General features: G+C 38.9%; 1 protein-coding gene across 1 annotated transcript in view; it reads left to right on the top strand.

Moving 5' to 3' along the window:
- Window positions 1-13,228, top strand: part of LOC145557364 (uncharacterized) — a 46,415-nt gene extending 33,187 nt beyond the window's left edge. The window contains exon 3 of the mRNA XM_081618548.1: window positions 13,143-13,228. Within this exon, the coding sequence (XP_081474674.1) occupies window positions 13,143-13,228 (86 nt within the window). The remainder of the gene's footprint in view (window positions 1-13,142) is intronic.
- Window positions 13,229-14,357: the final 1,129 nt, after the last annotated feature.

The following is a 14,357-nucleotide window of genomic DNA, read 5'->3' as shown; positions in this document are numbered from 1 at the left end:
AGATAGAGCAAAAGAGTCGCCAACAAGTTTTAGGAACTTGTAAACCGTTCACAGGGTGAAGGTTACACCCCTTAACGATCCAAGAGATCGTCAACTCCATAAGGTCTAGAAACGGTTCGGGGATGAAGGTACAAATCCAACCTAAAAGAGATTGAACCTGCCCTAATAATAGGCCTCTACTTTATTCTGATCGTATTCATGTGCGCTTTTTAATTAACATGCAATCAATAGGTTTAACCTAAACCTGCTTATCTATGTTGGTTGAATATTAATTCACAAATAAACTATTATTGGCGATCACTTGAATTATAATCATATTAACCTAACAAGATTATTAATTATCTTATTAAGCGTGATTACAAGTACAAATTCCCTTTAAACATGCAATAAAGGTGTGATCAAGCAATAACAATAAAATATATATCAAGCAACATAATAATAATCAATCATAATAATAATAATTATAGCAATAATATCATTATAAATAAAATAATCATCCTCAAAATAATAATAATATTCATAATCATCATAACTTATAACAATTATAATCATAATTAAGTTAATATTAAAGCATAATAATAGCAAGATCCTAGGCATGATACTAACAAGATTAATAACAAACCCTAGCGTGTCACTAAGCAATCAAAATCAAACCTTTAACCCTAACATGATACTAACAATCATAAATATTAGGAAGAACATAGGAAGCATCGTAACAATCATATTAAATATTAAAATTACCCTAGACATGATACTAGGAATATCATAATAACAATATAAACATGATTTCTACATCATAACATCAATAAATCAATTAAAGCACTTACTTTGATGCCTCGTACCTCTTTCTAATTACAAAATACACACGTTAGTAACTTCAAGGAAAATAATAAAATCAAACAATTAAATTAAATAATTGAAAAAGAGATTTGGGACCAAACCCTCAGGAATCAAACCTTTCACGTCTAGGGCGAAGGCAAATTCGAATATGGCTAGGTGTATCTAGATCTTCCGAATGCGGAAATTTGTATTTGAAAGCAAGGTTTAGAAAAAGAGAGAGATGGTGAATGATTAGAGAGAATGAGAGAATTAATGATTGAAAACTGATTGTAGGTGAATATTAATTAAAACTGATTGTTGATGAGAATTGGTGAATGAAAACGGAGTTTTTAATACGTTATTTATAGAGAAAATCAGCCAAAAAGATAAAATAAACAAAACAGAGTCTGACGCACAAAAAACAGAGCTGGCGCAAACCCTGGCTAACTGGCGCCAGGCACCAACACTAGCGCTAGGCGCCAGACACCAACACTAGCGCCAGGCGCCAGGCCTGGTTCCAGGCGCCAATGCCTGGAGTCAGGCGCCAAGCCTGTTTTTAACGCGTTTTCGAAAATCAGATAAGTTTGTCGTACTGAAGGATAAAATCATATAATTTCCTCGAAAATTCCATTTGATTTTGATTAAAACTCTGAAAAGTCAACAAAAGTCAATTTATCAATGCTAATTGAATTAAGAATGAAAAGAACCTTCTAGAAGAATCTAGAAGACTAAAACCATTCCTAATTGCATTAGGAATGATAAATCATATTAGGCCCTCCTCAAGATCATTGGGCCGCATATAAGGCTCAAACCGGGCCCAGTTTGGTAGATTGGCCATAACTTCCTCAATATTCATCGGAATTGGGCTTATAATATATCGTTGGAAAGCTCTTGTCAAGCCCCATCCAACTACACTACTATTGGACCCATATCATGGACCAAACAGACTGGATTGACTGTTTTCTTAAAATAAGTTTTCAAAAACAGAGAGAAGAGAAAAGAAATTAAAACTATCCGCAACACTAGACTTTCCACACTTTCGCTTCATTCGATTATGATTCGACGTGAAAGGTACTCATCACCGGGTTTGGTTTTTGGGAGACACATTTGGGTGTCTACACTAACTAACGCTAGTTTTGCAGGTATCGGCGTTACAAGAGTGATTTAGGATCGCAGAACGTTCTGAATCATTCTCCGTCCCTATCGATACTTTGACTTTTGTTTTCGAAACTCGCGTTTCTCCAAACTCAGTCAAAGTGGGGGCTTCTGTAGACACCCATTTGTGTCTCCTCAAAACCAAACCCAGTGATGAGTACCTTTCACGTCAAATCATAATCGAATGAAGTGAAAGTGTGGAAAGTTTAGTGTTGCGGATAGTTTTAATTTCTTCTCTCTTCTCTCTGTTTTTAAAAACTTATTTTAAGAAAACAGTCAATCCAGTTTGGTTGGTCCATGATATGGGTCCAATAGTAGTGTAGGTTGATGGGGCTCGACAAGAGCTTTCCAACGATATATTATAAGCCCAATTCCGATGAATATTGAGGAAGTTATGACCAATTTACTAAACTGGGCCCAGTTGGAGCCTTATGTGCGGCCCAATGATCTAGGGGAGGGACTAATATGATTTATCATTCCTAATGCAATTAGGAATGGTTTTAGTCTTCTAGATTCTTCTAGAAGGTTCTTTTCATTCCTAATTCAATTAGCATTGATAAATTGACTTTTGTTGACTTTTCAGAGTTTTAATTAAAATCAAAAAGCATTTTTGAGGAAAAGATACGATTTTATCCTCCTGTACGACAAAACTTATCTGATTTTCGAAAACGCGTGAAAAACAGGACTAGCGCCTGACGCCAGGCATTGGCGCCTGTTGCTAAGCCTGGCGCCTGGCGCCAATAGCCTAATGTTGGCGCCAGCTCTGTTTCACGTGCGCCAATGCTCTGTTTTGTTAATTTTTTCTTTTGGCTAATTTTCTCTATAAATAACGTATTAAAAACTCCGTTTTCATTCACCTACAACCAGTTTTTAATTCTCTTTCATTCTCTTTAATCATTCGCTAATTCTCATCAAGATTTCCTTAATCATTCATCATCTCTCTCTTATTATTTTTTCTTAACTTGCTTTTACATCAAAAATTCCGCATTCACAAGATCTAGAAACACCTAGCCATATTCGAAGTTGCCTTCGCCCTAGACGTGAAAGGTTTAATTTCTGAGGGTTTGATCCCAAATCTCTCTTTCAATTATTTAATTTAATTGTTTGATTTATTATTTTCCTTGAAGTTACTAACGTGTGTATTTTGTTATTAGAAAGAGGTACGAGGCATCAAAGTAAGTGCTTTAATGATTTTTATTGATGTTATGATGTAGAAATCATGTTTAAATTGTTATTATGATATTCCTAGTATCAAATGAACTATTTCTTTCTCATAACATGTCAATGTTGGGTAGTTGTATGTGTGTAAGCCCTAAAATTGTATAGGAGAGCATTTTATTAAGGTTTATGACGCTTTTTACTCAAAATGGCCCGAATATGGCCTAACTTTACTTTGCCCATTTCCTACATTTCTTATTAAATGAACTTTATTTATCTCATAACATGTCAATATTATCTAGTTATAGGTGTATAAGGAAAGAAATCACATCAAAAGAGCATATTAACACAAAATGGCCCTAATATAGCCCATATGACTTCTATTCAGCCCATTTTCTACCTTTCTTGTGAAATAGCCTTTTTGTTTCTCATAACATGCCATTGTTGGGTAATATTAGGTGTCTAAGGCGTGAAATCACATCAATATAGCATTTCAATAAGTTTTAGGACTTACCTCATCAAGCTGTTGAGTGTCCGTACAATGAGTCACAATGTCAAGCATGAATCTCATCACATACAAAGCACAATCAAGTCCATTCTCTTGTTGTGCGCACTTGCATATGACAAACAAATCACATCAGTGAAACATGCAAAGGAAATGAGCAAATATTTACTAACATAGATTTTCAAGATAATCACAATATCATGTAAATTACCAACGGTGTCTTCCATGTTGGACCCTTTGGAGCACGACAATGTAGCTTCTTCATAACACTGTAGTAAAAAAAAGTACATTCAAATTTGATTAGTCGTATGATTACTAAATTAGTTATTATTAGCAATAATCATCACTAGGTTGCTATATATATTTACTTTTGCAATATAGACTTCACGAGCCACTTCTCCGATGATCGAGCTAAATCAAGGTGATAAATTGTGTTAGTGGAATTACAAATCACCATGAGGCTCCAATGCTCCCTACATTAGTTCACAATAGACAAGGTAATTAATATTTAGGAGTCAACATATAATGAGGCTAAATCGATTGAATTTGACATGGTTAGACTTACTCTCTATAACATGGGGCGAATATGAACTTGTCTCCCGCACGCGCTGATTCCCTTATACTCTGTTCAACATAGTACAACACGTCATGGGGGTTGCCTATGATTCTAGTAGTGGATAACTGCTCGGGGCATAACCACCCAACTTTACAAGGAGAATCAGTGTCAGTTAAGTGCTCCTGTAGTGCTCTGCGTGCATGAACATTGAATAATTTATCAGATGTAGGATAATCACCATCAATTTGAATAACTTGAAAAAAGTATAGATTATGTGGGCATTGAAGTACCTCATGAATGTTTGAATGAGGGAAATTTTAAGCTTTTCACCACGTAGAAATTCCTTCACATCTTCTTTGCTGATCCATGAAATTGCATCCTCATCATAGTGGAACATTGCCTTAGGAAGTGCAACTTCCATGGGATCGACCAAATGACAAGCACGGTTGTGAAGAAAGGTCATGTCAGCAGAGAGCGATTGAAGAACAATGTCTTCAACAAGTGGAGTAGGTGACATGGGTGAACCTTTCGAAGAGTGCAACTTCGACGCTTGTTCACTCTTGGACCGTTGTTCACTTAGCTTCTTCTTAGGTTGATCAATTCTTTTAGGCTTCTCCACCCTCTTTCTCTTTGAAGTTTTGCTTCCATTTGAAATCTGAAATAGTTTGAGAAATAATAAGTTTAAACTCACAATCACTTATACATATGTAATTATGATATGGTTTGAGAATGTATAAGTTTATTAGTTGAGAAATGAAGAAAATAGGCAAGTGAGTAGCCATTTCGGCTCAAATGACCTTAATTTTGATGAATTAGACCCAAAACCTTAGAACTTAGCGATTTTAATGTAATTTCAAATGAAAAACACTTATAAATATGTGATTATGAGTTTTTTTGAGATGCAAGGAGTTTATAAGTTGAGAAATGAAGAAAATAAGCAAGTAAGTAGCCATTTTGGCTCGAAGTGGCTTTATTTTGATGAAATGTGGCAAAAAAATTAGAACTTTGCTTCTTTTATGCAATTTCAACTCACAATCACTTATAAATATGTAATTATGATATGGTTTGAGAATGTATAAGTTTATTAGTTGAGAAATGAAGAAAATAGGCAAGTGAGTAGCCATTTCGGCTCAAAATGGCTTTATTTTGATGAATTGGACCCAAAAAGTTAAAACTTGGCGATTTTTATGTAATTTCAAATGAAAAACACTTATAAATATGTGATTATGAGTTGTTTTGAGATGCAAGGAGTTTATAAGTTGAGAAATGAAGAAAATAGGCAAGTAAGTAGCCATTTCGGCTCGAAATGGCTTTATTTTGATGAAATGCGCCAAAAAAATTAGAACTTTGCTTCTTTTATGCAATTTCAACTCACAATCACTTATACATATGTAATTATGATATGGTTTGAGAATGTATAAGTTTATTAGTTGAGAAATGAAGAAAATAGGCAAGTGAGTAGCCATTTCGGCTCAAAATGGCTTTATTTTGATGAATTGGACCCAAAAACTTAGAACTTGGCAATTTTTATGTAATTTCAAATGAAAAACACTTATAAATATGTGATTATGAGTTTTTTTGAGATGCAAGGAGTTTATAAGTTGAGAAATGAAGAAAATAGGCAAGTAAGTAGCCGTTTCGGCTCGAATTGGCTTTATTTTGATGAAATGCGCCAAAAAAATTAGAACTTTGCTTATTTTATGCAATTTCAACTCACAATCACTTATACATATGTAATTATGATATGGTTTGAGAATGTATAAGTTTATTAGTTGAGAAATGAAGAAAATAGGCAAGTGAGTAGCCATTTCGGCTCAAAATGGCTTTATTTTGATGAATTGGACCCAAAAACTTAGAACTTGGCAATTTTTATGTAATTTCAAATGAAAAACACTTATAAATATGTGATTATGAGTTTTTTTGAGATGCAAGGAGTTTATAAGTTGAGAAATGAAGAAAATAGGCAAGTAAGTAGCCGTTTCGGCTCGAATTGGCTTTATTTTGATGAAATGCGCCAAAAGAATTAGAACTTTGCTTCTTTTATGCAATTTCAACTCACAATCACTTATACATATGTAATTATGATATGGTTTGAGAATGTACAAGTTTATTAGTTGAGAAATGAATAAAATAGGCAAGTGAGTAGCCATTTCGGCTAAAATGACCTTGATTTTGATGAAATGATGAAAATTGCTTAATTTTTTTTTTTTTTTAAAAATATGCAACTTCCGTTGCACCGGGACACCCGAGGGAGCCGCCCCCGCTGCTGGAACAGCGAAGGCAGCCCGCGCCGAGGCCACAGCAGCCCCGACAGGTGGCTGCCAAGGCTGTAGCAGCCACGGCAGGTGGCTGCCGGTCTACTGCAGCCTGCCTGGACTGCTGCTGCCTCGACAGGTGGCTTCCATGGCTGTAGCAGCACAGGCAGGTGCTTCCGAGGCTGCAGCAGCCAGGTGCTGCCGAGGCTGCAGCAGCCAGGTGCTGCCGAGGCTGCAGCAGCCAGGTGCTGCCGAGGCTGCAGCAGCCATGGCAGCCGCCTGTCGAGGCTACAGCAGCCCAGGCAGGCTGCTGCCGAGGCTGCAACAATCTGGAAGCCACCTGCCGTGGCTGCTACAACCTTGGCAGCCACCTGTCGGGGCTGTTGTGGCCTCGGCGCGGGCTGCCTTTGCTGTTCCGGCAGCGGGGGCGGCGGAACTTACATATTTTTTAAAAAAAAAAATTTTGAGCCATTTGAAATCAACTTGGCGGACCTTGCATATTGTAAAAAAAAAAAAAAAAAAAAAAAAAATGGGCGGTTTTATTTTAAGAGTGTCTAACGGTTTAACACTGACAAAAATTGAGAACTAAATAATTTACCTCCTTATTAATCAACTTCACCCATGCACGTGGCCAATCAACGAAGCTACCTACAGCTTGCCAAAGCGTTGTTATCTCAACCTCCTCTATCGGTACGGGTAATGGGATGTCTTCGAACCCCGCAACCACTGAATCGATCCCAACCGAGTAATGATGTGGCCTTGCCGTAGCACCCGTCGTCGATTGGGCACTACCATACGCCACCAAACTCAACGCCTTACTATTTGCATGCCCCGGGGCTAGAAGTGCACACCGGGTGTCTTCCTACACAAGTATATATATAAAAATAAGATTGTTAAATAGGACTTTTACAATAGCATAGATAATATAACAAAATTCATTAAGGTAGAGGGTTACAAATCACCTGTAACTCTGGAAATTCATGCGGTGTTGGATTTTCAAGCTCCCTCGAGTCCGCATGTTTAGGAGTAGGAACCTGCAACAGTACATCAATCATTGCACCTCAAATCTCAATTAACTCAGTATTTTAAAACTTTTAATAACCCAATTGATTTTACCTCAGGTGGCACATCTTCACCACGTATCTCATCTCCTCCATGTCTATCACCTTCTCCTTGTCCTTTTGGTTCAGAACATGAGTCGACCGGGGTACTCGTGAGGAACGGCAAAGTCGGTAAGTTCATCAGCTTCGCCCAAGCATTCAATTCACCAACTAACTCGTTGCGTACTTGTTCCTTAATTGATGCCACCTTGGCATCCAACTCCCCCGGTGAGTTAACACTGGCTCGAGATCTACCCGATTTTGTGTATTCGGGACCCATCACCTTATTCCATCCAAGAAATGACCCTCCCGAACCTACTACTCGTCCTGGATGGTATGGCCTTCCCAAAGCCATGGTGAAAGGGTCATTCTCCACACTTGGTTCAAATTTGCCCTCCACCATCTCTTGAGTGTGCTCAAGCTATAGCATAAGGAAAAATGAGGTCAGTAAAACAGTTAATGGTTTGTACAGTGATTTAGATGCAAAAGTGACTTAATTTCAACAATTCATAGGTAACTTACAAGCTTATCCGCCAGTTTTTTGGCTTCCGGACCCTTGATGACCCATTTTCTGGTTTTCTTATCAAACGAATGGAGAGAACAAAAGAAATCACCGGCACGACTCACCAATGTAGTGATCGTGGAACTAGAGGGTTCCTTCGATGCCACTAGAAGCGCTTTAGGGTATAAACCCGAACCGACCCACTCAGGTCTCTTTTCACCAAAAGTCTTAGGACCCATACGATGGACGTATTCCTTCTTTTCTGCATTCTCTTGATTTTGCTCTCGAAGTTCCTACAAAACAAAAAATGTTAGTCTCATTACTACAAAAAGTGTCAAGCTATTATTCAATTGAGATCAGATTTACACAAACTTACAATGGCTTTCTTTTGACTCTTCATTCTAACGAACTCTTCCCAATCATCTTTTGACACGGTCGGCCATATTTGCCACGGGAGACGGTCATCCTCTTTGGCATTCTTCTTCTTTGTTTGCACCTTCTTCTTCTTGTAGATCCACTGATTAGTCAACTTGGTCTTAAAGCCTCTGAATCTTTCCGCTAATAAAAATTCAAACACCCTTCTCTTCTCGGGATCATTAGGAATAGAAAACAGCCTCTGCAAGCACAAATTAAAACCGATTATTAGTTTCTATTTAGTAACAACCATAAGGTTAAGGTATCTTAAATTGTCTAAATGTGCCAAAAACACACTTACCCTTATATCATCCCAAAATGCTTGAATCAAACCCGGAGGTACTTGCCGCATTACAAGTGTAATGGGGATTTTCCGCGAACATATGCCAACTTGATTAGCATATTGTCGACGCCATTTGGGCCCGGGTTGGCCTTTGTTGTCATACTCCAAGACCATGGGACCGTCCGGTTTCTTAAAGCTTCTCGTCGGACCCCTTCTTTTTCTTTGAGCCGGTGCCTTTTCCCCCCTCCACCACCCGTGTTGTTTTCATCTTCTCCTTGGCCTTGACTTTCAGGAGTCGGGTTCTCACCAACAATCTCACGTGTTGTATTTACAATGGCCGGTGCATGTTCAGCTGAAATTTCAAAATCGTCAAGCCTACGCTCGACTCATCTTGAGCCTGATCCTCTGGCTCACCCAAGTCATCCTCCTTATTCACATCATAAGGCACATCACTATCATCCTTGTACTCGTCCTCATACTCATCATCGTCAATGTCCTCTACCAAATGAGGATCATGATCGTCCGCCATGAGATATAAGCACTTGTCAAAGCAATCATAAAACAATATTAGTGTATAGTAAAGTATATGCATGATAGTTATTATGGTTATGTAGAAGCTATTTAAGCCATTTTCACCTACTTATTATGGTCCTATAACCTTGTATATGCATGATAATGAGTACAAAATGCCAATTTCAATCTACATATGGAAAATAGGTTGTTAGAATGAATAAATGTTAGTTCATACACAAAACAAAGGAGTTGGGTTAAGTAGAAGCTATTTAAGCTAGTTTCACCTACTTATGGTCCTATAACCTTGTATATGCATGATAATGAGTACACTTAGGCAATTTCAAACTACAAACATGTTAAATATATTGAATGTAGGTTGTTAGAATGAATAAATGTTAGTTCATACACAAAACAAAAGAATTGGGTTAAGTAGAAGCTATTTAAGCCAATTTCACCTACTTATGGTCCTATAACCTTGTATATGCATGATAATGAGTACACTTAGGCAATTTCAAACTACAAATATATCATTTTCGCCTACTTATGCTCCTATATACATGATAACTAAACTATATTTGCAATGAAACCATTACTAAATTTTAATCAAACTACCTCATTCTGAAATTCCTTCGTTGTGGTCTGATCGCATATAACCTGCTTCGTTGTCTATGTCATTTAGTACAACAGGTCTAGGAACAGTGAAAGGTGCAGAATCATCAAACGCATCATATTCTTCCTCATCCTCAACATCTCCAATGCCTAGGATTCTTCTTTTGCCAGCTAGCACTATAGACCATTTTGAATCCATTGGGTCAGTTACGTAGAACACTTGCTTAGCTTGAGATTCAAGGATAAATGGTTCCGCACTATCATTCAAGTGGTCAAGATCTACAAGAGTAAAGTCCTCATGTTTGACGTTACGCCTGATATTATCAACCCACTTACACTTGAAAAGAGCAACCGTGAAGTCACAATAATCAAGCTCCTATATTTCTTGAATTCGACCATAGTATGACAACTCTGCATCGACAGGTGATTTATCCTTAGAACTTGCAAACTCCCTTGACGATGCCACAAGAGTTACACCACTGTTTTGGGTGGAGGAAGATTTCAAATCACGAGCCTCGGTCCAAAAAGTGTACCCATTGATGTCATATCCCTCAAATGAACGGACATCATCCCTAGGACCGTACGCAAGCCACCGTACTGTATCGGTCACATTAGTATCATTCAATCCACTCATTACTCGATCACGAAACCAATCAACAAATTTCTTATTATGCAACTGCATAAGTGCCCTTTCACCTTTGGATGGAAATTCGGCACGCAAACTAGCCATGTGCTCGTCTAAATATGGGTGCACATTTGAAACATGGTGCAACACATAAAGGTGTGCTTGTAAGAACTGATCTCGGTCTGGTGACATTCGTTTCGACCCAATTGTGCCATGACCATCAAGTCTACCTTCATGTCGAGAAGTAGGAAGACCAATAGGTTGAGCAAGGGCTATGTAGTCCGCCACAAAGTTACCTATCTCCTCACCCACTGTCCCTTGCATTATACTTCCTTCAGGGTGAGCTCGGTTCCGTACTTTATCTTGTAATGTACCCATGTGTCTTTCAAAAGGGTAGCACCACCTCATGAACACTGGACCGCACAACTTAATCTCACGCACCAAATGAAGAACCAGATGAATCATTATGTCAAAAAATGAGGGTGGGAAATACATCTCAAATTTGCACAAAGTCACAACCACATCTGCTTGCAAAGAATCTAGTGTACAAGGATCAAGAACTTTGCTACAAATTGTATTGAAAAACGAACAAAGGCTTGTAATCGCTTCCCTCACGTGTTTCGGTAGAATACCACGGATTGCAATCGGTAGGAATACTTGCATCATAATGTGACAATCATGGGATTTCATACTTGTCAGCTTCAATTCTCCATTTAAGGTTACAAATCTTTTCATGTTAGATGAGTACCCTGATGGAACCTTAATGCCGTACAAACATGCACAAAACATACGTTTCTCTACCCTTGACAATGTATAGCACGCCGGGGGTAAATAATTCTTTTCATCCTTCCCTTTACCCTTAACTTTCTTCTTTGACGCATCTTTGGCCTTTCCCTTTCCCTTGCTCTTCTCCTTCCCTTTTTTCGAAACATTTTCATCTTCTATTCTCGGCTCCTTCCCCTTTCTAACCTTTTCTTGAGGCCACAATTCTGGACGAATTTCCATCTCTTTCAAATCTAACCGTGCACCCTTTCCGTCCTTTGTTTTGCCTGGGATATTCATAAGCGTCCCCAAAAGAGCGTCACACACATTCTTCTCTATATTCATAATTACTCATTAAATCAACCTCAAAATAACCCATTAAAACATACAAATTTTTCAACTAAGGAACAAGGTAATGCAAAATTACTCTAATCTATAATATGTATTCAAAATTACTCTAAACATACAAAATTACTCTAATGTATAATATGTATTCAAAATTTCTAAATAAACAACCAATGCAAAAATTAAAAAAATTAGGTAAAATTATATACATTCCTTGACTTTAATTTTCTTAACAATAATTGTTCAAAATGCTATTGAAAATAATAGAATTACATATTTCAAAATAATTGTTCAATTTTTAACAAAAAAATAAAAACTTACCCTAAATTAGTTGGAAGACCCTCGCTGGTGGAGGTCAACAGGCGGTGAATGTATGTGGTGCGCACTAGTGGAGGCAGCGCGGAGGTGGAGGCGGTGCGCGCTGGTGGAGGTGGAGGCGGTGCGTGCTGTTGTACATGTTTCGAATAGAGAACGAAGGGCGGTGGAGGCCGGTGAAAGACAGAGGGGGGCAGGGCAGGGGAGAATTAACGGCGGTGGTTTTCGACAATGTTGGTGGCCGGTGAAGGTGGCGGCTGTGGTGGAGGGAAAAGGGGGAGGTTGCTTAAGAAATCGTCTCCAATGAAACAGTACTGTGAAGTGGGGAGGTCGAAAGGAATGAAAGAGAAAGAGAGGAAGGAGAAGAAAATAAAGCAAAAGGCCGCGTTTTTTTTTTTTGAAAGAGCACCGGTTCAAACCGGTGCCTTTTTTATTTTTGGCACCGGTTTGAGTTGAACCGGTGCCTTTTCCTTTTTTTTAAAAACCCGCCCAATTTTGGGCCGATTTTTGGCACCGGTTTGGCCTGAACCGGTGCCATATGGGGGGTGCCTAATGCTATTTTTCTACTAGTGCTTGGATCGTTAAGGGGTGTAACCTTCACCCTGTGAACGGTTTACAAGTTCCTAAAACTTGTTGGCGACTCTTTTGCTCTATCTTCTTCCCTTTTGGACGCCACCGTACTTTAGTGTATGATCACAGTGGCGTTTGAGCTAGGGGTTAACGCTTGAAATTATTCCCTACAACAGTACACATGGATCACACAACAATCATGCTTGATTAAGATACTAGAGAAGCAAGGTGGGAACAACTTCTCTCCCCCTCACATGAAGAAGAGAAGTTTGGACGGTCAAGGTCTACAACCATAGTTACTAGAAGTTGACAGGAATCTGATTGGTCAAGTTGTACAATATTTGGACTCAGTCACAGTAATAGGTGATTATCAAGGACACATGGAAGTGGATGCAGACTGAAGCACATTAGGAGAAGAATGCAAATGGAATAGGGACTCAACACATGACTGCCACACATAACCTTTTAATATTCTAACAACTTTTTGAGTGAGTTTATGTCTAGGTTATATGTCCTTTTGGTAAATAGAAGCAACACGTTTATTAGGCAGTCATGTATTTATTATGGTCTAAATCTTTTGTTTAGTGAAACATGTAATTAACCAACTCTTTGAAATGTTTTGTAACTAATATTTCTATTAGAATGGGTGTATTCAGTCAAAGCTTTAGTGAGTGTTGGTACCTCAACAAAACCTCATAGAGAGATTTCAGGAGCATCCACACCATCATCATTTGGAAAATAAACATGGTATGCATTTATAGTTGGGGGACTCAATGCATGTAAGGGATTCAAATGCTTAGGAAGGCCAACTAGTACATGCTAACATGATCAACCAGGGGACTCAGAAGGGATGTGGTCAGCATTAAACAAGTGACATGGTCCAACAAACATAATTACAACTAATAGCAACCCAGAGCACAACCCTAGCACAACCATAGCAGCACATAAGCCACAAGACAGAGCACAATCCTAGCACAACCATAGCAGCACATAAGCCAGAAGACATAGCACAACCCTAGCAGCACACAAGACAGAGCAGAACCAACACAACACAGAGCACAACCCTAGCAGCACACAAGACAGATCAGAACCAACACAAGCCACCAACAAAACAGAAAAATCACAACCAACAGAAGCCATCAGAACATCATACGGAGCATAACCAACACAAGCCACCAACACATCATAAACAACAAATACCCAACACAATACAACAACAATTTTGAGATTTACCAGCAGCACACAAAACATGATCCAACAACGCATGAACACAATTACCATGGTAACAAAGCAAACATAAAACAAAGGACAAGAAAAAAAAAACTAGGGTTTATAAAGTATACGCTGTGCAATCAGTTAGGAGGAGGGTAGAACTGAGGGTAGTAGATCTGCAGGTACGCCTCAATCACCTCTTCCCTCGACATCCCTCCAGGTGAACCAGATTTGATCCTCTTAGCTCCGATAGAAGGGCCTTAACCGTCGTCGTGGGACTCAGGTGGCTTAGCCACCTCAGAAACCTCCAGATCTACTGGGTTTGACTGCCCAGTAGCAGATCCAGCAGCGGAGACCTCAGCCTCAACAACTACAGCAGCAGGAATAGGAAGCACCTCAGCAATAGGAACCACCGTGGTGGTTCATCAACAGCCGTAGCCACAGGGACCACTTCCTAAGGATTCTCCTCCTCATCGCTCACATACTCAGCCAGTTTTGCACCACGGATCCTCCTCCTTGCAATAACTGAAGCACGATGAACAGGTTTCATGTTTCTCGTTCCTCGCTACGGCTTATAGGTTACACGCCCAGATCGACGCTTAGATCTAGATGATTCAAGGGTCTCATGGCAAAGAAGATCGAGTTCTTTGTCCTTTGAA

The sequence above is a fragment of the Chenopodium album genome, chromosome 9 (genome assembly GCF_948465745.1).
Source record: "Chenopodium album chromosome 9, dcCheAlbu1.1, whole genome shotgun sequence".
In the NCBI taxonomy this organism is placed as follows: domain Eukaryota; kingdom Viridiplantae; phylum Streptophyta; class Magnoliopsida; order Caryophyllales; family Amaranthaceae; genus Chenopodium; species Chenopodium album.
The sequence above is the reverse complement of the archived record's forward strand: the minus strand, read 5'-3'. Positions and strand labels throughout refer to the sequence as shown.